This window comes from Molossus molossus, unplaced genomic scaffold (genome assembly GCF_014108415.1).
Source record: "Molossus molossus isolate mMolMol1 unplaced genomic scaffold, mMolMol1.p scaffold_m16_p_22, whole genome shotgun sequence".
Taxonomy (NCBI): Eukaryota; Metazoa; Chordata; class Mammalia; order Chiroptera; family Molossidae; genus Molossus; species Molossus molossus.
Genome location: NW_023425358.1, coordinates 3,770,869 through 3,793,946, shown reverse-complemented (window position 1 = coordinate 3,793,946; position 23,078 = coordinate 3,770,869). Strand labels below are relative to the sequence as shown.

Here is a 23,078-nt window from a genome sequence, read left to right as displayed (position 1 = left end):
GCCTTACATCTAGGGAGATACTTCCGATCCCAAAGGTTTACTGGAAAGCATGTTATCTCATTTATCCCTTACAACAAAGGACTTCTACAGAGGAGGGGCTGCGGCTGAGGAAAGCTAAGTGGGCTGCATTTTTAAAATGCACAGTGAGAGTCCGGCTGGTGCGGCTCAGTGGCTGAGCATTGACGCTGCACCAAGAGGTCGCTGGTTCGATTCCTAGTCAGGGCACATGCCCAGGTGGTGGGCCCGATCCCCAGTGGGGGCATGCAGGAGGCGGCCAGTCAACGTTCTCTCTCATGGATGCTTCTACCTGTCTCTCCTTCCTTCCTCTCCCTCTAACATCGATAAAAATAAATAAATAAATAAATAAATAAATAAATAAATAAATAAATAAATAAATAAAATGCACAGTGAGAAAGGAAGAAGGTAGTCAGCACAAGCTGGTCTGACAAAGGCTTTCTTTCGCTTTCTCCGGAACCGCAGTGCCCGTCCTGCAGCCTGGACCCAGCAGCCCCAGGGGACGCACAGTCCTGCCCACGGGAACGGCCCGTGCGTGCATGTGGCCCTGCGCCACGCTCGGGTTCACGCAGCCCGGCCCAGGCCTCAGCTGTCCTGTGCCTAGCGGGCTTCCTGGTTCACCGAGCCCATGTTCTGTTGAAATGAATATTGTTACATAACCGTCCTGAGTACAACAGCTCATTTTCCTACCGCCCCGGCTTTGTTTGCAAGTTCCTGCCATGGGGTGAATGTACTAAATAAAAATCTGGCAACTTGAGAAACCCTAACAATTGGCCCAGTTTGGGCTGAATCTGGGAACTAGTGTTTTTTATATGTACCTCTGACTTTACCTAGAAAGATAAAAATGGATTAATGCCCCAGATTCCATTATACACACACACATATATACCTTAGGGAGACAAACTTATTTTGCTTTGTACTGAAAACCTGTGGGGATTACTCCTATCTCTGAGACAATCCCCATAATCTCACGAATTGATTATTTTCCTAAACCAGCCCTCTCCCCCTGCACACCTGCTCAGGACATGACTACCTCCCGCACACCCACCCTCGGCCGGCCCGGCTCCCAACGCTTCTCTCCTTCAGGACAGAAACTGATGTCCACAGGGAAGAAGTCCTCCGAAGCCTAGGGCTGGACACGGTAATGTCTGCTGTAATGTGGACATTTTTAGACTACAGTAGGACAGTGATTTTGTCTCTGAATATTATATCCAAGCTGAACGTTATATAGGAAAAAGAAAAATCAATGTTAAGGTACATCTCATACTTAAGGATTAAAATTTTGATTTTTAAAAGAGGGAAAAGTCAATATGAATTTTTTTTTTGCGTGATCTATGAAACTTTCCTTCACTTTTTTAAAAAAAATTGTACTTTTTAAAAAAATATTGCTTTTTTAGAGAGAGAGGAAGGGAGAGAGATAGAAACGTGGATGTGAGAGAGAAACATGGATTGGCTGCCTCTTGCACGCCCCCTACTGGTTATCGAACACACAACCTATGCATGTGTCCTGAGGAGGAAGGGAACTGGGACCTCTCACTCCCTGGAACTGAGCCACACCGGCTGGGCATCACCACGTGGTCTGGAGAAGTAGGAGCAGCCACTGAAAAGGGTCCACGTTACCTACCTCATACTTGACTGTTTTCAATCCGTGATGATAATACCTGCTCTACCTGCTTCCCAGGGGCGTGACGATGGGGAAAGGAGGTGGTTACAGGAAGCCTCGCCAAGTGCGGGAACCGCCGCTGAAACCAGCAGGGTGCAGGGTCCCTCAAATGAGGCAGAACAAGGGGCATGAGCCAGCCCCCGCACTGCTGGGGTCTCCTGCGCGCCGTCTCCCACTGGCCCTCGGCCAGGACACAACAGGCCTACATCTGAACTGCCCCGGAGTCTCCTTAGGTGGAAACATGTTAGAGAACAGATTAGGTGCAGGGGGCACGGGTTTTCCGGGCTGAAGCTGGGTGGTTAATTAGTGCCCTGGGGACTTGTCCTCTCCAGGAGACCCACTGGCTGAGAAGAGAAAAAGGTTTCCCTCCGAAAAGCCATGGTGAACACACACCGGTCCCGAGTTTCAGAGGGCGGGGGTCCGCAGGGTCGGCCATGGAAGCATCCTCTGCGCAGCCCTGCTTCCCATACTGCAACGTGAGCAAAACGAAATGCACTGTCCGCCGGCGTTCAGGGAGCTCTCGTGGGCCGGGCATGGGAAGAAAGAACCAGGCAGGCCACCTAGAGAATTTCTCTTGGCAGAGGTTTTAGATGGGAAACCCTCTGTGACATTCGAACTGGTTAGAGGAGTGGGAAGAGAAGGAGCTGAAATAGAATTTCCATCACCGCCCAGCGTCCCGGAGTGAGGAGGAGCTGCCTTGGGACGCGGTTCAGCACCCACCTCACCCAGGGACACCTGGAGCAGCAGAGATCCAAGGAAGGGGCTGCCACTGTCAATCATAGCGATCGTCAACCATAGTGCCAATAGGAGCATCTGAAGACTGGTGGTGGGAAGTGGGGGGCCCCCTTTGGGAGGGGTGGGCACGCACAGGGACGGCAGTGTGCTGGGACACTCCAGGGCCCCTCTGGTTTGAGAGCACGGTTGCTGAGATCCAGCAAGCTTTGAAGAGTGCGGGCCACTCGAGACCGAGAGAACCGCCACAGGATCAGAACTGATTGTCTTGGCAAGAATGACAGTCTTTGCTCCCTGGGCCCCGTGCCTCTGTCCACCCTCTGTCCAAACTGATGAGCTGGACAGTTAATTGTGGTTAATAATGAACATAAAACTGAGAACCAGGGCAGAACCTGTTACTGGAAAGGGGGCCTGGGCCTGCCTGGCCGCCCGCAGGGTGTGGGTTCCGGACTCCTGCAGGACAGCTTCACAGCAGGAGTCCAGGTGAACCTGGGGTGGGGGGGGCACTGACTCTCGCCGGGACAGCGAGACAGGGCGGGCTGTGTGCTGACATGTCCACAACCCCTTGATTGATGATTGGGAAAGTATTGTGCTGACTTGTTTATAGCTCCATAATTGATGATTGGGAAAGTCACTGTGTGCCCTCTAGCTGAACCTGTTTAGTAAAGAATTTAATCAACAGGATAGAGATCAAAATAAATTAGAATACTCTCTGAACCAAGAAATTGTTGGGAGCCGGCTATGTGTCTGACAGAGTCCCCGGAGCTTGGAGGACTTGAGCCAGAGACTCGCCCTCCCCCCCAATCTCAAGGAATCAGTCTTGTGTTTGTGCAGCGCGGGGCTAAGTGTGACCCAATGTACCTTGAAATACCTGGGTGTCCTGGGTGCCCCTGCTATCCGAGAGGCAAACTAATTCTATGCAGCATTGCTGTGGCCCTATTTGCTGTAAGGTATAAAATGTATGTGATAAAGCATAGGGGGCTGATTCCCAAGACTCTGTCACAGGGGTGTTCGGAATCAGACACCGGCCGGCTAATGAACGGCCCTTATTTGGACTTCAGTTCTCTAGTGTCTTTCTTTGACTCTGTCCCCACAACAGCTGGGGAATGGGCCGGCTGCGCTGCTCTGGCTCACTGAGAAGTCAGAGAACGGGGCCTTGGGGAGGCGCAGGGGTTTGGCTGGGATGAACTGCCACCGCCCAGTGCTGCCCTGGCTGCTCGTCTCCTGGGGTCCCTTAGAGTCTAGAAGATGCATGTTTGGGGAGGAAAAGGGGGAAGGGAAAAGGGGGGAGGGAAAGGGGCGAGCTCCTCCGGTGGGAGAGCTGGGACCTTTGTTTTGAGGGGTTTTAAAGGCGGGGCATTTAGGGGAGGATCAATAGACTATTCATCAGCTTTATGCTGATGTACCAAAATGTGATTTATTCTGTTAACTTTATCCTTGGGTGTGGTGGTAGATGGCACTAATTGGATTTCTGCTGTCTCCCTGTGCAGGGCAGTTTAAGCTGTTTACCCTCTGGTTGGGGAGGAGAGGTGCCAACCTTGCTATCCAGTGTCCTTGGTTTAGGGAAGATTGGACTTTCTAGGTGGCTGCAAACTGCTGTTCTACCATCTGGGTCAGTTCCCCTGTCCTGCTCGGCCTGGCTTACTGGCCTGTGTCAAAGTCACAAAGTTTACAATCTGAAGAGATCGAGGTTACAGAGGTCCCGCCTCTGGCCCAGGACAGAACCCGTTTTACGATGCCCCTTCCAGCTTTTGCCCGGACGCTCTGTGGAGGGGACAGCGCATCACTCGGCAAGGCCTGTCCCACGGGGGCAGATCTCACCTGACCACGAAGAGGAGGTTTCCGTGTATCCTGAGCTGCAATCCTCTGGCTGTAACTTCTCCCCTCTGTCCTGTCTTAGGCCTCCAGATACAAACAGGTGCTGCTACTGTCACCCTCAAGCTTGTCATTTACAGGCTAAACCCCTGTCCTCCTACTGGTCCTTATAATGATACAGTTATCACCCTCACCACTTCTCTGGACTCTAATCTATCCATTTCCAATGGACACACGTGGTCAGACACCACAATCCACGAGACACACTTCCATTCCCACGCACTGCACCGACCTCCAAGGGGCGCCTCAGGTTCCGAGCCTGCTAATATCTTCCCCACATGTCTGGTTGGCCACATATTGACTTGTCTGCCCCCGAACCTCCAGGCTCAGCCCCAATACAGTGAGTCTCTGAGCACAGAGGCCTGGCATCTCCCACTTCTCTCTGGTTCCCCCAAATCTCGCTCACAGTGGGAGCACAGTATACCCCATCCCACCCACGCCCCTAATTCTCCCCCCTCTCCCTCGCAGGTGACCTTACCTTTCCTCCTGCACCCGAGGACTCAGGAGCCTGCTCGGATCGTCATCACGGCTGCTCTGCTGGCTGCTGAGGGAAGGAGATGAGCCGTTAAGGACCGAAGGACCGGCCTCTTTCTCAACCAGACTGCGGGGGGAGGGGGGGGCATGCGGACTTCAGCTTGGCAACGACACCGGGTTACAACACTTTAAAAATACAAGTTCCCAGTGTGAGTCTGCACAGAGCCCTGACACCAGTGGGTATGAGAAATGACACAAATGAGGTGCAAACCCCACCCCACCGCCGGCAGCGGAAGAGGCAGACCCCAGCGACCTTGCTCTTTCCTGGCCAGACCTGGGTGAACAGATGCCTCCACACTCCCTTGATCTCTAGGGCAGGGCGACAAGCTGTTCTCCTACCTCACCTGACCCTCAGGGGTCTGGTGTAGACCTGGGTGGGGGAGGGGAGGTGGGAGGTGGAGAGGTACAGGGATTGCAGTAGGGTGAAGGATTGGATAGGGTCAGGGGTCTGGACCTGCTTCTCTGCTCCAGGGAAGGCTGAGGAGGCTGAGGGGTGGAAGAAAGGCTAGAGGGCGAAGCCGTCCCCTCCTTAAAGCCCTGGAGGCAGGATGACTACAGAGCTTCAGTTCACAGGCTTGCTAGATGCTCACACAAGTTCTGTGGAATTCAACCGCCCTTCCCCCTTCGCCTTACTCCAAGTAAAGAGAAGCTGTTGACACCTCATGACACTAAGTAAGCATATAGCTTATGCACAAATAACTTTTATTAGCTGCTGATTATTAACTGCTGGAGGCATCTCAGCAGGGGCCCCAGACCACAGCTCCCAAGCGGACCTGCAGCCTCGTGCAGCCGCTGGGCTGGGAGCTGCTCGCCTTTCTGGTGTGTTCGTCTTCTTTTCTCTTCAGTGTTTGCTTTTTTAAATGGTTGCGAAAAAAGAACATTTCATGAACATTATATGAAATTCAAACTGCAGAGTTACAAACCCATTCATTCGCACACTATGTACGGCAGCGTCTGGCTGAGGCGGTAGGCAGAGGATCGTGGAGCCAAAGGAGTGGTGAGACCACCAGACACACAGAGCCTGAAACGCTGCGCCGACCCTCTCACAGAAGGCAGCAGACCCTTGCTTTGCACAGATTTTAGTAATGAGTTCCTAGAACCATAAATTCCCTATAACCCAGCTCCAGTAAACCCAGAATGGTTTCCTTGTTCTGACGAACCACCCACCACAGTAGCCGGCCTGGACTAGCTTCCCACAGACTGAGACCTGAACCGTCCTGCAGGGGGCCCCTGGCTCCAGGCAAGCTCGCAATCAAAGAAGCACGTGATTTTTTGTGGTCACAGTTATAACCATGCACTTCTGTTCTGTTCTTAAACATTTTTTTTTAATCCTCACCTGAGGACATTTTTCCATTTTTTATTCAGATAGAGCTGGAGGGAGAGAGGGAGGAAGAGAGAGAGAGAGACATCGATGTGGAAGGGGCACATGGAGTGGCTGCCACCCGCAGGACCCAACCAGGGCCGGAGACAAACTGCAACCGAGGTACATGCCCTTAGCGGGAACCAAACCCGGGTCTCTCTAGACCTCAGGCCGATGCTCTAACCGCTGAGCCAAACCGGCCAGGGCTGTTCTGTTCTTTTAACAATAAGTAAATGAACTCAGAGGCAACTTATATCAGATTTTCAAACCCAGAAAGCAGAACAGCACTGTGCACGAAGCCCCCGGAGGCTTGGCAGAAAAGAGAGTGCACACCCCGCTCTCCTCGCTCAGTCTGCGGGCGCGGTTCGCACTGGGCCCCTTCGGGAAGCTGCTCACTTCCCCTTTGCCAGGCCTCACAGACTTGTGTCACCTTATAACAAACTCACAGTATCGTGTTGACGACGGGGCTCCCCGGCTCCGTGCACCAGGCCCCCTCCCCACACAATGCGGGGTATGTGTTATGCTACAGGGGGTGACCCAAAGAAATGGAACTCAAACTTCAAAGAAGGCACAGCTCCAAAGGGGAGCATCAGGAGAAGAACAACAGTCTAGACAGTCTCAGCACATGTGAGCAGCAAAACGGGGTGTCTGGAGCCAGCCACGAGGCTTAACCAACCCAAATGACAGGATCAGCATTGCGGCCTCTTCACGGGATAGGTCATAACTCCACTTAATGGTCTGGTTCTTCCTTCTCACCCTATCCTCTCTGGCAATCAAAACTTAGAGTTAAGCTAACAAAGGGGATCCCCGAAATGATGATTTACCAGTTTCAGAAAAATAATTCTAATCTGATGTTAGCAATTTACCCCACTAGATGGCACTGTTGCATTCCAAACCAGAACGTCAAGGAGCCAGGCAACCCAACCAGGTCTTCTGGAGCCAAAACTAGAACCAAGCTCCGGCACCCCTCTGGCCTTCCTCTGCTTGGAAAACAGCTCAGATGGTAGATGAAAGCAACAATGGATCACCTTCACCTGCCGATCGGTTCGGAATAACGAAGGAGCACCAACCTGATGCAATTGATGAGTACTTACACAATGCCACCTGTGCCCTTGCGCCGACCAGAGACAGCATCAAGACCATGGTTAAGTCACTTGCTATTATAAGCCCCTGAGCAAACTACTGAGTGTCATTTTCCTTACCTACAAAACGCAGACAGAGGCTAGTACAGGTCGTGCCTTGGAAAGCTGTCGTGAGGCCTGGAGAACAGGCACGGAAGCATGGCGAGCAGAGCCTGCGCGAGCGAACTGCTCTACAAATGCCAGGACACTGTGCCAGGCACTGTGTGTGGGTCACGAGAACACAACTATGAACCAGAGAAGGGCCCTGCTCTCCAGGTGTTGACAATCTGGAAACAGAATCAATGTAGGTACATTTAAAAGTAGAAAACGATGGCTCTTGGAAGTAAATATTAATGCTACAGAAACAGAGAAGAGAGAGAGACCACCTCCCTCTGGGGCAGGTGAGATTGTCTCAGCAACAGGTTGGTCCTGGCACTTGAGCACGACGGCAGGAGAGAGGAGAGAAGGCTCTGTTCCAAGCATGTGTTGTGGCAAGGCACTGGGCATGGTCTGGGGACACAGGCATGTACAGTCCAGGGGCACGGGCATGCACGGTCTGGGAGCACTGTGCACGGTCCGGGGATACAGGCATGTACGGTCCAGGGGCACGGGCGTGCATGGTCTGAGGGCACTGTGCACGGTCCGGGGGCACAGGCGTGTACGGTCCAGGGGCACGGGTGTGCACGGTCTGAGGGCACTGTGCACGGTCCGGGGGCACAGGCGTGTACGGTCCAGGGGCACGGGTGTGCACGGTCTGGGGGCACTGTGCACGGTCCGGGGGCACAGGCGTGTACGGTCCAGGGGCACGGGTGTGCACGGTCTGGGAGCACTGTGCACGGTCCGGGGATACAGGCATGTACGGTCCAGGGGCACGGGCGTGCACGGTCTGAGGGCACTGTGCACGGTCCGGGGGCACAGGCGTGTACGGTCCAGGGACACGGGTGTGCACGGTCTGGGAGCACTGTGCACGGTCCGGGGATACAGGCATGTACGGTCCAGGGGCACGGGCGTGCACGGTCTGAGGGCACTGTGCACGGTCCGGGGGCACAGGCGTGTACGGTCCAGGGGCACGGGTGTGCACGGTCTGGGGGCACTGTGCACGGTCCGGGGGCACAGGCGTGTACGGTCCAGGGGCACGGGTGTGCACGGTCTGGGGGCACTGTGCACGGTCCGGGGGCACAGGCGTGTACGGTCCAGGGGCACGGGTGTGCACGGTCTGGGGGCACTGTGCACAGTTCGGGGGCACGGGTGTGCACGGCGCACTGTGATGCAGGGGCCTCTGCTGCACTGTCGGGAACACGCGGGAGAGGTGAACACAGACCAGCAGGGCTGCAGGTCAATCCAGGATGGTCACAGCTGTCGGTGCCTGGCGTCCTTCCTCCTCCAGAGCCCCTGGAGGCGCCTGGTCCTCCTTCCTCCCACTTTGGAACTTTGTTTTCAAAGGCTTTAACGAAGGGAGGTGGATGCCACCCACTCTCACTCAGTCCCATGAAATAACACTGTTCGGCAGAATTCCCAGGATTCAGACCTTGCCTCACCCTCTCACATAAACTCTTGCACGAGCCTCTTTGGGTGACACAGGCCACCCGAGACCAGGCAGCTCATCACGCTCCCTAAATGCAATGTAAGTCTTCTGGGGTCATGAAAAAGCAACCGCCACAGCGTGTTTCTGGGAGAACCCCAGAGGGTGCGCCCCCTCGCCCCGCGGCACTTCCGCCAGGGCCTGGGTGAGAGGCGCAGTCTGCTCTCCAGCTTGTGGACACGGAGCGCTGGCTGGAAGTGCGGCCGAGGTTACTATCAGACGAAGATGTTTATAGAAAGGCTGAGGAAAACAAACTCTAAACAAGGACTTGGAATGACTTAGCCCGGGTGCCAGATGGCTTACCAGTGCCAGGGAGGGGACGTGTGTAAGCACCCACTGTCCCCCCCCACAGCCGCAGGGGGCGTCAGCGTGACTCAAATCCCTCCTGCTGTCAGTTCAAGCTTCAGGTAAAACCGACTGTATCGATTACATCCTGGAACACCAGACTGTTCCACAGGTGGGGAAGTGCTTCTTTATTATTTTTTTTAAAGATGTTTTTATTGCTTTTTTAGAGAGAGAGACATCGATGTGAGAAACATTCATCAGCTGCCTCCTGCGGGCCCCCTACTGGGGATTGAGTGCGAAACCCAGGCATGTGCCCTGCCCAGGAATCAAACCCGAACCTCTCAGTCCATGGGACGCGCTCAATCCACTGAGCCACACTGGCTGGGCGGGAAGCACTTCTTTATATTCTGGAATATTCCTGAGCGAAACCAGCTGGAGAAAAGTGAACCTGGAATCCTGGCTTTGTTCTTCACCAGCAAGCTAGTGCTCAGAGCTTCTTCTAGAACAGTGGTTCTCAACCTGGGGGTCACGACCCCTTTGGGGGTCAAACAGACCTTTCACAGGGGTCACCTAAGACATAACAGTAGCAAAATTACAGTTATGAAGTAGCAACAAAAATAATTTTATGGTTGGGGGTCCCCACGACATGAGGAGCTGTATTAAAGGGCCGCGGCATCGGGAGGGTGAGAACCACTGTTCTGGAAGGTCCCACTGCGCTGGAAACGCAGGACAGGAAGGGCTGGGGAAGCCGCTGTAGTCCAGGCAACGCACACTTCAAAAGGCAGAACCGCTGCCGAGCGGCGCGGCGGGGGATCCCCACGGTTCCCCCACGCCCTGCCTCCCTCCCCCGTCCAGGACACTTCCCCGAAGTACAGGGAGGTGTCCTTCTGCCCTCTGGAAAGCACAGGGTCACTGGCTGGCCGGGAGGCTGAATGGAGCGCCTGCTCCAGGTGAGCGCTTCCCGGCAGAGAGCTGTCCCTGCAGACAGCTGCAAGGGCCGCAGTGCCCGGCAGAGGGCGCCCAGAGTCGGGGACTCCGCACCGCCAGGGGGCCCCTCCGGAGTCTAGGACACCGCGCACCACCCCAGCAAGGCTGTGCGGGCCCATGTGTCACGTCTGCTCTGGGCGGCATCAGAGGAATCGAGCATGTTAGCTCGTTATCTCTCTGGGAGCTTCAAAGGCTCACAGTGGCTTTGATGGCTGCCTTTGATGAATAAAACGAGCAAATTAGTTTCTAGGCAGTGGGTGTAACAGAAAGGGCAGGGACGCAGGCAAACCAGGTCTACCCAGCCATGCTTCCCGCGGCTGTGACTCGGCACGTCCCTCATCCTCTCAGGCGGTTTCCCTGCAGGACGGGAACAATAACCGCCACTGTGCTGCCGACTGAGCTGTGAGCGATCAGTGTCTGGTTCAGCGTCGCAGTCAGAAAGACACAAGTTCTAGTCCTGACTCTGCCACTGCGAGCGACAATGGGCAAACCATGTAACTTCCTAAGTGTCAGGCGTGGGTAGCACAGGCCCGGAACGGTGGTGACTGTCCATGGTCACGGTCATCCACAGAGAGCTCTGGGCCCTGGCAGGAGCACCACGGACATCCATCGCACGGAACATTCACAGCTAGTTTGGCACGTAAATAACTGAAAGCATGGGATGCTAGGAGAGGTCATGGAAGAGGCCTCGTGGTGACGTGCTCAGAGCCTCGACCTGAAGGACGCTCGTCACAGCGTCCCAGCGGGAAGGCCGCGTTTGCGTGCTGAGCCAGGCCCGGCGAGGACTCAGGCCTGGACCAGTTCAGTTTCAGTAGAACAGGTGTACGGGAAGAAAGGGGGGGAGCAAAGAAGCAGAGAATAAAAGAGAACAGTTTCTGTTTTTCATCTGGCGAGTCCGGGAAAGTCCAAAAATAGAAGATAAGTAAACGACGTGATTTGGGGCACTGCCAATGACCGCCAGTTCCTGACACAACATACCCGAATGTTTTCAAAAATGGCTTAGAAAACAGCACGCCCTGGGTGAAAAACGATCATTTGTCTGCACAGGTAGCAGGACTTTCTGCTCGTGGCTCCCACGAGAACCTGCAAGGTGCGGGGCTGGATTCGGGCATCAGCCCTGGCCGGTCCGGCTCAGGGCTGAGGCAGGTGCTGGGGCCGTGTGGGAGGCAATCAATCACGCTCTCTCCCACATCCATGTCTGCTTCTCTCTCTCTCTCCCCCTCCCTCCCTTCCACTCCCTCTAAAAATCAATGAAAACATATCCTCAGGTGAGGATTAACAACAACAATTCAGGGATTCAGATTCCAGTTAAATATCTTTTAACTCATTACAACTCAACATTTCTCTATTTAACAGTTCTTTTACCTGCATGACCATGTCTCTGTCTTGGAAAGAGGGAGGGAGGGAGGGAGGGAGGGAGGGAGGGAGGGAGGGAGGGAGGGAGGGAGAAGGAAGGAAGGAAGGAGAGAAAGAAAGAAAGAAAGAAAGAAAGAAAGAAAGAAAGAAAGAAAGAGAAAGAAAGCTCTCTCCCTCAAGTCCTCTATTTCCCCTTCCTGAGGGGAACCTCAGGGCCATATTTTATTGAAAGAACACATGACTTGGTGATTACCAAATTCCCACCAAAACTGTACTGGCGAAGCAGGAGCCTCACGGTGCGGGTTCCTCGGCCCTCCCCAAACTGACCGAGTCGGCGTGGGAACCTGCCCAGACATGTATATTTCTTCAAAGCTCCTGGGTGATTCCAGAGGGCAACCCCGGTCAAGGTCCACTGGACATCACACTCACACCTCCGCTTCCTCACCGCTGGTTGGGGAATTAGTCCACTGCGGTCTGGCCTGTACCCCGCCTCCCCTTGGTTTCATCAGCCAGGTCGGCTGTCCCCGCCTGAGCCAAGGACGACCTCCGTTCTCCTCTTATAAGAAGACCCCAGGCAGGCTTGACAGCACGGTTATTCCCACTCTTCACGCTCCCCCTTCTTGCCTTCTCCGGCACCTCCCTCTCCTGGTTCTTGGGTTTTGTCCAACTTTTGTTTTCTGTTCTTTTTCAGGGAGTTCCATGAACTCTTCTGCTTGGTCTTGAAATGTTTCCCAGAACTCACTCGGCCACTCATTTAATAAACTATCAAATACGGACTGTGTACCAGGCATTGTTCTAGAATCTAGATACTGATATAGAGCAGACGACAACACAGAGCTCCACTGTCGAGGAGTTTATATTCTGTCGGGATCCTTCTTTTTCCAGCTAATACCAAGGGGGCCAAAGTTTCATGGACCCCAGAAATTCTTACCAAAGTAATGTATGGGAGAGGCTAGGTAGCTCCTGTTGGATTTTCAAACAGGCCTGGGACCCACGGAAGATCAAGTCCACGGCACTGCGTCTCTAGGGCTCTTATGCCCAAGGCTGCGGTGACGGACATGCTGACGATCCCCAGTGACAGCAGAGCAGAGAGGTGAGCTGTTGCACGTCACATGTGGCTATTTAAATTTAAATTAATTAAAAATGCGGCTCCTAGTGACATTTCAAGTACTCAATGACTACATGTAGCCATTCGCTTCCACACTAGACAGTGCAAAACAGAGTATTTCTATCAGCGGAGAAAGCTTTATAGGACAGCAAAGGGGTTTCCAGATCAAACCCAGGCTCTGAGGCCCAGCTCTGCCCCTTGTTACTGAGCAACCCGAGTGGCTTCCTGCATTCCTGCCCCCTCGTCTGCTAAAATTCAAGGGACTACAAGGAACGGCACACACCTGTTTTCAGGAGTGAACAAGAAGACTTAACAGAAGCCTTGAAAAATAGTAAGTAGCCACGGATGTTAACACTACTTGTTTTTATTATCGCACGTTTGCCCTGGTACTGGGCTCTCTGGAAGGTCCAGCAGGAATCTCAAACTGAGCATGCCTAGAACTGAATCCTCCATCTCTGCCGCTCCTGCTCCAAGTGCCTCCACGCACCCCCAGCCCTGCACATTTGAACTCCTTACTATCCGTCGAGGCCCCCATCCTGCATCCATCACCCCGAAAGGCAGCCTCCTCTCAGGCTCTCGCCACTCCTTGCAGGGGGTCCTTGACGAGGCTCCCAACTGCCCAGATGGCTCCACTCCAGTCCATCCCCGACACTGATCAGTAATGACCTTCCTGAAATGTGACTTGATCATGTTTCTTCCTGGCTAAAATCCAACGAGATTCCCATAATTTCAGAACTAAAGTCACACTCTGTAGTTTAGTGATAAAAACCTAGTAACTGACTGCTGTCTACCTTGTCAGCTCCCACATCCCCCACACCCACGCCAGGATGTCATGCTCATGCCACCGTTCTAGGTGAGCGCGCCCCTCTCCTGGCCGGTGCCCTTTCTCTGCGCCCTGGGTCTCGGCCCTCCCCCGCCGCCCAGCCCGTGAGGAGGCCGGCCCGCCACGCTGCCTGTGCACAAATCTCCACTCGCGGCCTCCTGTACCAACTCCAACCTCCACAAAGTGGGGATAACAAAGTGTCTTCTTCATTGAGGCTGTAAAAACTAAATGAATTAACACCCACGAAATATGTAGAGAGAGACCCGGCACGAGCGAGTTGTTAACGTCAGCTCCGTTCTCATCCTGTAAAGCCGTGCCTTCTCAGAGGGTCTTCCCTGTGGCCGCAGCTCACTATGGGGCACCGTGATGAAATCAGCCTTCTGCCAGCCACACTGTGAGTGACGTGAGAGCAGAGACCACCTTGTCCTTTCTCTCGCCCTCAGTGCCCAGCCCGGTGCCCAGCACAAGAGGCACACCGCGTGTCTGACCCATGAATGCACACATCTCCAGCCCTGTCCTCTCTCCAGGTCTCCACGTCCCTGAAGGCTCACTGGCCAGTCCAGAACGACTCCAGGCTGGGCACCCCCACATGCACGGTCACACTCTTCCTCCAGGGACAATGCACCTCCAAACCAAACACCTTCTGAGCTCTGGTGTCCAGTGTCCTGCTCGGCCCTGCTGGACGTCCTGGCAGGGCTAGGTCCTCGCGAAGCCCGGCCCCAGTGCGAGCTCCTGATGTCCCCTATTCGCCCTCGCTCCCAGCAGACTGCAGGGCAGGCCTCGGGGCCCGGGAGGTGCCAACTCGAATTGAACGTTCATGAACCTTCCAAATACAGTGAAACCTCAATACAACGGGCTAAGTCAGGCGAGGAGTGTCCATTAAAGCCAAAAGTCCAGTTTATAATAGAGTATGTTAAAAATTAACAAATAAGTTTACCTGATTTTATTCATGTAGACACGTTTGTGTGATTAAACTTAAGTATGTATGAAAGTTTGATTTCACAGAAAAGTTTTCTATATGTATTACAGTAATTTTAAATTTATACTGAACAAGCCTGGTACGTGCGTGCATTCACCCGTCACGAGTAAAGAAATGCACACGGCTGGGGCGTGGCTTAGCACACACGGAACATGGGCAGCAGGTGTTAAAACTGCTGCAAAGAGTCACACCATGTGACAACAGAACTGACGACCACGCACGATGTGATCACGTGCTAATCATTCCCCAAACACCGTTACAAGCAGTGACTCTTGGATTTAAATGTGTAGACTAGAGCTGTAGGTATGGAATACCTATTTATGTCGGCAAAATTACTAGTGTTTTTTCCAACATATGGCCTATTCACTAAAATTTGTTAAAAATAACAGTGAATTAATAACACATACTACTCTGTTAATTTAATTATAAGCAAATCTTGGTTAAAATCATTTAAAAATTAACAGGGTGCTCATTTTCACATATGACATACAGAGCGGAAATTTTGTCCATTAAATTTAAAGTCCAGTACTTCGAGATCTGCAAAATTGAGGGTTTGCTGTGAGGCAGCCTCTGCATGGAAACCCACCAGGGCTGACAGCACCTCCTAACCAGCCCCCCCGCAAAGCCGCGGTCCGACGCTCAGTTGCCCAGCGGGGGAAGCTGACAGGTGGCCGAGCGGCCGAGGCTGCTGGGAGGAACACCCGGCTCTCCAACGAGACTTACTGGCAAAAGTCAGCAGAAGAGTTTTGAAGCCCAAGGCTACAGCTTCCCTGATTGTTTCTGAAATGTCTATGAATTTTAAATTCCCATACGAGTCCTTGGCGTTCATGACTAGAGATAACCAAGCTTTGACTGGGGAAACTCAATGACTCCCTCTAATGCTCCTCTTGAGGTATTTTTTGCACAAAGGTACAGGATCCCTCACCCAAAATAAAAGTCTACACCTCTCACCACACACAACGGGAAGAATTATACTTTCCGCCTTACATTCCTCGAAAGGGTCTGGAGAAGGGGGAAGGAGAACGTGTCCGCGTAAACCCTCCTCAGCTGCTCTGAGCTGACGGAACACTCGGTTCTTGTCCAGTTTCCCACATTTCCTAGCTCCGTCTCGACGGCTCCCCAGTGAAATCCCAGGCCCTGAGACGGAGCACAGAGTAGCCAGGTCGCTCAGCTAACCCTTCACTCAGGCAGCAGTGCGAGCAGCCTCAGCGCTCCCAGGACCCGGAGTCTTGAGAATCCATTAGGACCCTGGACAGTGGAGTCCCAGAGGCCCCCACACCCCTTCGCACCCAGAGCCTGCCAGTGGAGGGAGGCAGCGCGGGGACTGGAGGGAGCTGCTGAGTCCCCAAAGGCCACGCGATCCAGAAGCCATTTTATCCACAGAAAACCCCAAAACCTTATTTTGGACAATCCTCTTGATCCTGGTTCCTGCAGCCAAACTGTTCCACGTGAGGAGTTCAAGGTCCTCTTCCACCGATTTCCTCCCACAGAGCAAGTCGGGGACCCCCGGAACACAGTGAGATCCTCAGCGTGTGTTCGCCACCTCCTCGTCCCCACAGAACAGCCCTCGAACCACATCCCACCCTCCTGCCGTGAGATGCCTGAGTAAACACCTGTCCGCCGTCGGCGTGCGTGTTTCTAACTGCGCCCTGGGTCGCACCTGCCACTCAGACCTCAGGCAGCGCCGTAACGTCCTCCGGCGCCGGGATGACGGACCTGCAGCCAAACACGCTCCGTGCTCTCGGCTGCCTCGCCACCGAGAGACGCACGCGTGGTTCTGCTGGGAATTCTGGAGGCCGCAGAGGAACCCGTCCTTCCACGGAACCGCCAACTGCGAGACACACACACAAACTGCCATTTGCTTGATCTCTTCCTGGCCTTCCCCTTACCAACCTCTGAGCGGCTGTTCCCAGAGTTCTGACCACAGCTCCCTCCTCTTCTCAACACACCGTCCCCAACCCCATCCAAACCCAGGGCTTCAACCACCCACAGGTCGACGTCCCAACCTCCACCACCAGCTTCAGGTGCCCCACCAAGCACAGTCCCCAGAACCCCGCTGCTTCCGGGCATCCCCAAAACCCTGCCCCCGGCTCCTCGAACAGAGTGTGGAAACTGCCCCCTGCCCACTCGCTCACCTGTTCTGCCACAGACCACACATCTGCCCGCCTCGGTTTGGCCATCTGCATCACCCGCCGTCCGCTCGGTGGTCCGGACAAGGAGACTCCGAATGGTGTTGGCAGTGCCCCTCCTCCGCCCCCTACCCCCAGCCTGTCCCTAAGCGCCATTGTTCCGGCTCTGAAACGTCTTTTGCACTCAGCTGTCTGCCTGCACTGTCCCTGCCCTGGTCCAGGAACAGCGACCAGACTGGCTGCATAAGAAACGCCTGAAAACATTTTTTTTTTCTTTATTGATTTTAGAGAGAGGAAGGGAGAGGGAGAGAGAGAGAAAGATTGATGAGAGAGAACATCGAGTGGCAGCCTCCTGCATGCCCCCATTGGGGATGTGGCCCACAACCTGGGCATGTACCCTGACCGGGAATCGAACTGGTGACTTGGTGTGTGGGTCGACGCTCAGCCACTGAGCCACACCAGCTGGGCACCTGAAAACATTTTGATTTTTTTTTCATTTATCTTTAGATAGAGTGGGAGGAAGGGGGGGGGAGACAGAGAGAGAAACATTGATGAGAGAGAGAGAGACATCAACTGGTCGTCACCCACACGCCCCCAACTGGGGCCCGGGGACAAACTGCAACCGAGGTACATGCCCTTAGTGGGAACCAAACCCGGGACTCTCTGGTCTGCAGGCCAATGCTCTAACCGCTGAGCAAAACTGTCCAGAGCCTGAAAACATTTTTAAAAGCAGGTTCCTACCTTCACTCGCCCCAGATCCTGATTCAGGAATGGGGCCTGAGGGTTTTTAACACCCGACCCAGGCTTGCTAACTGCTGAGGCCCTAGCCTGTTGAATGGCCCTTAACTGTGCTGATACACTTCTCACCATCAGCGTGGCGGAGGGCAATTCCGTGGTGTGAATCCTCCCTCCACGGTTGATTTCAGGCTACCAACATGAGGTCACTAAGGTCACAGTTGAGAGACAACGTACACCATGGCCAAAGCCGGCAGCCCCAGCGCAGGCGTGGGCCTAACCACCTCCTACCTTCTAAAACGGCTCCACACACGCCTCTTCCTGGGTGAGGAGCCTGTGACAGTCCACAGATCTCAAGGCTTTACCACATGAAACCCACTTCCTTTTCCCAGCTTCCAACTTCCTCTGCAGAAAGTGGCCACGTCTACACAGAAGCACCTGTGCTCCCCAAAGCCACCATATAGACTCGGTCCTCCGACGCTGCTCATATGGTCCCCTCAGCTCTAAACGTGTCTTCTACATGGTCCCACAGACTCACCTCAGTAACTGCATCTTCCATTTGGCCAACCGAGCCCCCCGTCACACAGAAGACTGGCTGTCTTGTCCCCCTGATGTATTCCTGGCCGAATTCGGTGACTTTCCTTCTCTTCACCTGACCCAGGGCTCTGCTCCCTTTGAGCTGTGGCAAAGCCACGCCTGCGCAGGTGTCTCCATGTGGCTCGGCCCACACCCTCACCATACATTGGCTACATCAGAGAAAACCTCCTTCAGTGCAAACACTGCTGCTCTCCTCAGTGTATTCGAGACAGTGCATACCAACAAGTTACCTTCAATACTAACAGCAACCTTCACATTTATTTCTTAAATATGTTCTTACTGATTTCTTTTTAGAGTGAGAGGAAGGGAGAGAGAGAGAAACATTGATCAGCTGCCTCCTGCACGCCCCCTACCAGGAGTTGAACCCGAAATCCGGGCATGTGGCCTGACCAGGAATTGAACCGAGACCTCTAAGTCCACAGGACGACGCTCAATCCACTGAGACACATCAGCTGGGCTACTTCACATGTAAACAGTGCTTTCCAGTCTACAAAGTGGTCCAGGCACATTCTTCCACCTGATCTTTCCAGTCATAACATAGATTTCATTTACACACACACACACACACACACATTCTGATCCCCATTGCAAAGATGGTGAAAACCAGGGTTCTAGGGGATGCATGCCATGTCTAAGAGCGAACTGGTGAGCTAAAGAATGAGAATTTTAATCCAGGTTTCTTCCCCTGAATTCTTTGTTCTTTCACTGACAGTGCTGGCCCGGAACACTCCCTGGGGCTGGGCAGGGTGCCTGGCAGGAAGTGCCTCAGTGTAGGGCTGGGGGAGATCTGAATTAGGGGCAGGGGCTGGAGGAGCCTGTGTGTTCGTTCTGCCCTGCAGGAGGCAGTCCTCAGCCAGAAAGCAAGACCACATGGACAGTCCAATGCAGCACAAACCTTGAAACAAACAGTGACAGCAGCGTGCCCTGACCGGTCAACGGCAGTGATGTGAGACGAGACAGTTTGCAAATAATGGCACTTGCTATGAAGCTACAAGTGAAACAATAGACACGAACATGCTTTTGACCTAATAAAGCAACGTATGCCTAAGAGCAGAGCTATCACAACAACCAGCTGGTGAAAAGCCACAGGAAGCCAACCCAGACGAGCAACCCTGGGGAGAGGGCAGGGCTTCCCAGAACTGGAGCCTGGCCCAGAGACACTTCCAGGAGGCCAGTGACTCGTGGGCCGAAGCCCAAGGAGGAGTCCTTGGTGAGGCCGGTGCTATCCCATTTAGACACCGGGCAGGACACAGGAGGGTCGGCCAGCTGCAGAGCAGAAATGCTGGTGCCCTGAGGGCCTCTTCACAGATACAAGTTTTCGAAACCATCCTGGTGGTGATGTCCACTGGATTCTACTGCCGCTAAAGTAGAAGTAGTTTGAGTCAGGAGCCAACCTGGGGTAGACTGAGGCACCAGACACAACTGGTGACTTCCTATAAGCACATCTTAGAAGCCCAAGAAAAAAGGGCAAGACTCTACATTTGATTGAAGATCAAACTCAAGGATAAATACAGATGACTTGTGATGATGGTTTGCCAACTGGTAGAATGTTGTCACCACCTGTCTGCTCCCCTCCTGTTAACAGAAACCAAGTCCCTTAAACTCTAAGTCAGGTAGCCCTGTTGGGCAGGGCAGGGCAGGCAGGCAGGGCAGGGAAGGGAAGGGGAGGAGAGGGGAGGGGAGGGGAACAAAGGGAAGGGGAGGGGAGGGAGGGCACAGAAAGCCTGCGCTGTGCCCCACAGAGCCAGGGACAGGAAAGGCTGCCGCATCTGACAAGAAGAATGACTTGAGTCCTCAAGTACAAAGGACACATGGGGAAGGTGTGTGCACAGAAACCCTATGGACACATTGCAGATACATGGAAGCGCCGTGCATCTCAAGGACAGACTGCCAGCTTGCTGTTCCCCAGAAGAGTCCTTTCGGCTCCTCGGCCTCCCCTCCCTACCTGGGTCCTGTCCCCGCCCCCTCCCAACTTCATTTGCCCTTAGCCCCAGGAAAAAACTGGTTTATGGTAAAACTGTATCTTGTTTTTTTTCCCAACTACAAGAAATAAAAACAGCCCTAACCAAGTACTTTGGTCATTTACCAACTCACAGGGAGCCAGCCCCTCAGGGGCCTGGGAGGAAACAGCACCGACCAGACCTGAGGCAGGACGCCTGGCATGTCCACCTGCTCTGTTTCTGCCGTGCCATTTTCCACACAGGAATGAACGCCACCTCTTCTCTGCCCAACACCTGGACAAACTTCTGTGAGGTATGTACCACTCACAGTCACTTTTCATTAGCAAAAAGGCAAGAGGTACTAGATAATTCAGGATATTGAACAACAACAACAAAAACCAGAAGCTGAATAATGCACAGGTCATTCACTTGGTTTTGAGAATGTTAATGACACACACATGCACACACATGCACACACATGCGTGCACACTCACAGACACAATCATTCTCTTGCCCTATATCCAGTTAAGGTTCTGTAGTTCAGCTCTGGGACCCAACCACAAAAATGATTCTGATGATTCACAAAGTGGATCATCATTTGTTCATTCATTCAAATTGCATTCACAGGGTGATTGAGGAGCAGCCTGAGAACAGAAGGTGAGGCTCCACCCAGGACGGGCGGCTCGGGCCGGGAGGCGGCAGCGGCCAAGGGCCCTGAGATCCAGCCTCAGGACGCGTCCGTGTGCTCAGGACAGAAGCTCCCGTCTAGAAATAATTAATTATGAGTAACTAAAGTCTGCAACACAGAAGGGGAACTAACCTGTACTGCGTGCCCCAGTATGTATTTCTCACTTACTGTCTCGTTTAAAAGTCAGTATTTGAGAAAAATAATGTTTTCTTTTTATTCGAGCCCCATTCTGTTCTCCTCATTTCCTTTGTAGGAAACAGTTACAGGAGCGCAAACGGCTGGTCCCGTACGAAGCTCGACGTCTCTTCTCAGTGCCCGTCGGCGGAGTGAACATATGTTCTGCGGAGTGAACGTGTTCTTGTCTCTCAGTTCTCCCGTCCTCCCCTCTGCTCACTGCTCACAGTTCGGCAGTGAAGGGGCAGGGGTCTGAGCAGCAGGGCACAGCCTGGTCTCTCGCGGTCTCTTCTATCTGGGATCCTTCCGGTTAAAAAGAAGCAATCTGCCTCATACTGTACCCTGTCCATTTTCCTCTCGGGGAGATGTCAGTGGAAAGCTAATAAATGACACTGCAATGGGCAGGCTCCATCCCCAGCTCCTTTTGAGATACGCTGGTGTTTGTGATGCCCAGTTGCCCCAAGGGGGCAAATATTCACACAGCATGGGCTCAGACTGTTTTTTATTCCATCAAACTTAAGTGTTGAATTCATCTGCTTTTTGCTTTCCTTTCATGACCCCTCTACCTGGTGACCTCCACTAGCTGCTCACGTCTTTGCTCCCCGAAATCAAGCTTCCATCTCTACTGGGTGACACGGCCGTTGTCGTATCGAAGTCACCGTGACTGCCGAACGGCCTTCGTTTCTACTGCAGTTCTTCAGGCATGTCCGCACCCTCGGAAATGCCTCCTCCTCGACAGAGCAGAGCAGGGCTGGGCTGAGGGGTGGAGGAGGATGGAGAGATCTGGGAGGTGCCTGAAGCAGGGATGGGGGAAGGAGGGGCCATCTAGGACGTCCTTGTTGAAAAGAAACAACAGACCCCAAATGGAGTCACTTGTGCGGAGCCCCACCAAGACTTAATACCTGACCGAGCTGCAGTTTTAACTTCTCTCCAATCAGCCAGAAATGTCCTGATCCACACTGGGGAGGGTATTTGCCTGCTAACATGCCCTGCATTCCCCTAAGGGAAGGTGTGCTGGCCTGAAAGAATCCACTCTCAACTTCATAGTCCCACCCTCCCCACCTAAACACCTCCATTTCGTGCCAGGCCCCGAGTGCCCGTGCAGTAGCCAGGTGGCTGCTGCCCGATTCACGGATCACTTCATAAGGGCAATGAGCTCTCCCAAGGCACTGGGTTGGATTTTGTTCTGTAGCTTCCCCCTTGCTCGCTTGCCCACACCAGAGGTCAGTTTTCGTCTCTGGAGTCCCCGCACCTGAGCGCAGTGGGAAACAAACGTGAGACCAGCAACAGCCCCCTGCGGACTAGTTACCCTCCACCGCCTGCATCCGCTAAAGGCGAGGGGAGCCTTGGGCCTGAGGGACAGCGGGGGGCTTCTAAAGGACGTTATGAAAAGATTTCAGGGCACCCCAGCCGGGTTCTCCACAGCATCCGTATACACTCGTCTTGCTCAGGCATAAAGTAACACTCATCCTTGAAAAATACGGTACGTGGGACGCCGGGCACAGCACAGTGAGCCCTGGCCCGGGCACGGGGCTCAGAGGCCGGCCCTACTGCTTGGGCAGTGCCCAGGAGGGCACAGGGCAGGTAGCACCACCTTTCTGAGCCCCGCTGCTCTGTGGGCGAAACGGGTGTGACAGACGACCGAAAGCTAAGTGCTTGGCAGAGAAGGGAGCTGGCCGAGCTGCACGAGGGAGCAGGAGCCCTGGGGGACGGTGGAGAGAAGGGCAGCCTGAGCGCAGCTGTAGTTTGAACGCCCGGAAAGGCAATTCACAGGCACAGACACCCAGAGGGTGACCTGGCTCACTTCCTGCGAGCTCTCTTTGTCCCCTGCTTCCCTTTTTGTCATTCTGTTTCCAGCTTATCATTTTATCGTAGCCTGTAATTATTGTAATAAAATCATGGACCAACCCTCCCAGCAGGAAGGGGCCTGAAAGGCTGATTCTTTTCAGAAGAGGAAAGCGAAGGCTAAGAGACACAGCGGAGCTGCAGAGGGAGTCGGCAGCGCTGCGGAGAGGGACTCACGCTGGCTGACTCAGCACAAGCCCGTCCACAGCCTCGCGCCGACCTTGAGCACAGAAATGTCAACTCCAAGTCGAGAGGGCAGCTCAGCTTCCTCCTTAGCCCTTTGGCGCACTCCTAACGGTGACTGCTAACCACTCATTCCACGAAAGGCCTGTGTCGTGGGCTGTGTGGCTTTCCAGGTACCAGCTCTGTTCTAACCACTGAAGACACAGTAGCGGACACGGTCCCGCTCTGAAGGGCACCAAATTCTTGTTCGGCAGCAGGGAGACACAGATGGAAGACATATCATCAACCAAGAGACGAGAGAACATGTAATTTGTAAAGTAGAAAGCATGATGAAGACAATAAAATTGGAGGGTGAGCTTCACAAACG

At 53.6% G+C, this 23,078-nt stretch overlaps 1 protein-coding gene across 1 annotated transcript in view; it reads right to left on the bottom strand.

Moving 5' to 3' along the window:
- The window catches only part of GRAMD1B (GRAM domain containing 1B), a 162,336-nt gene that overhangs the window by 124,681 nt on the left and 14,577 nt on the right, over positions 1–23,078 (bottom strand). Inside the window, exon 2 of the mRNA XM_036276188.1 lies at positions 4,764–4,829. Coding sequence (XP_036132081.1) covers positions 4,764–4,829 — 66 coding nt within the window. The remainder of the gene's footprint in view (positions 1–4,763; positions 4,830–23,078) is intronic.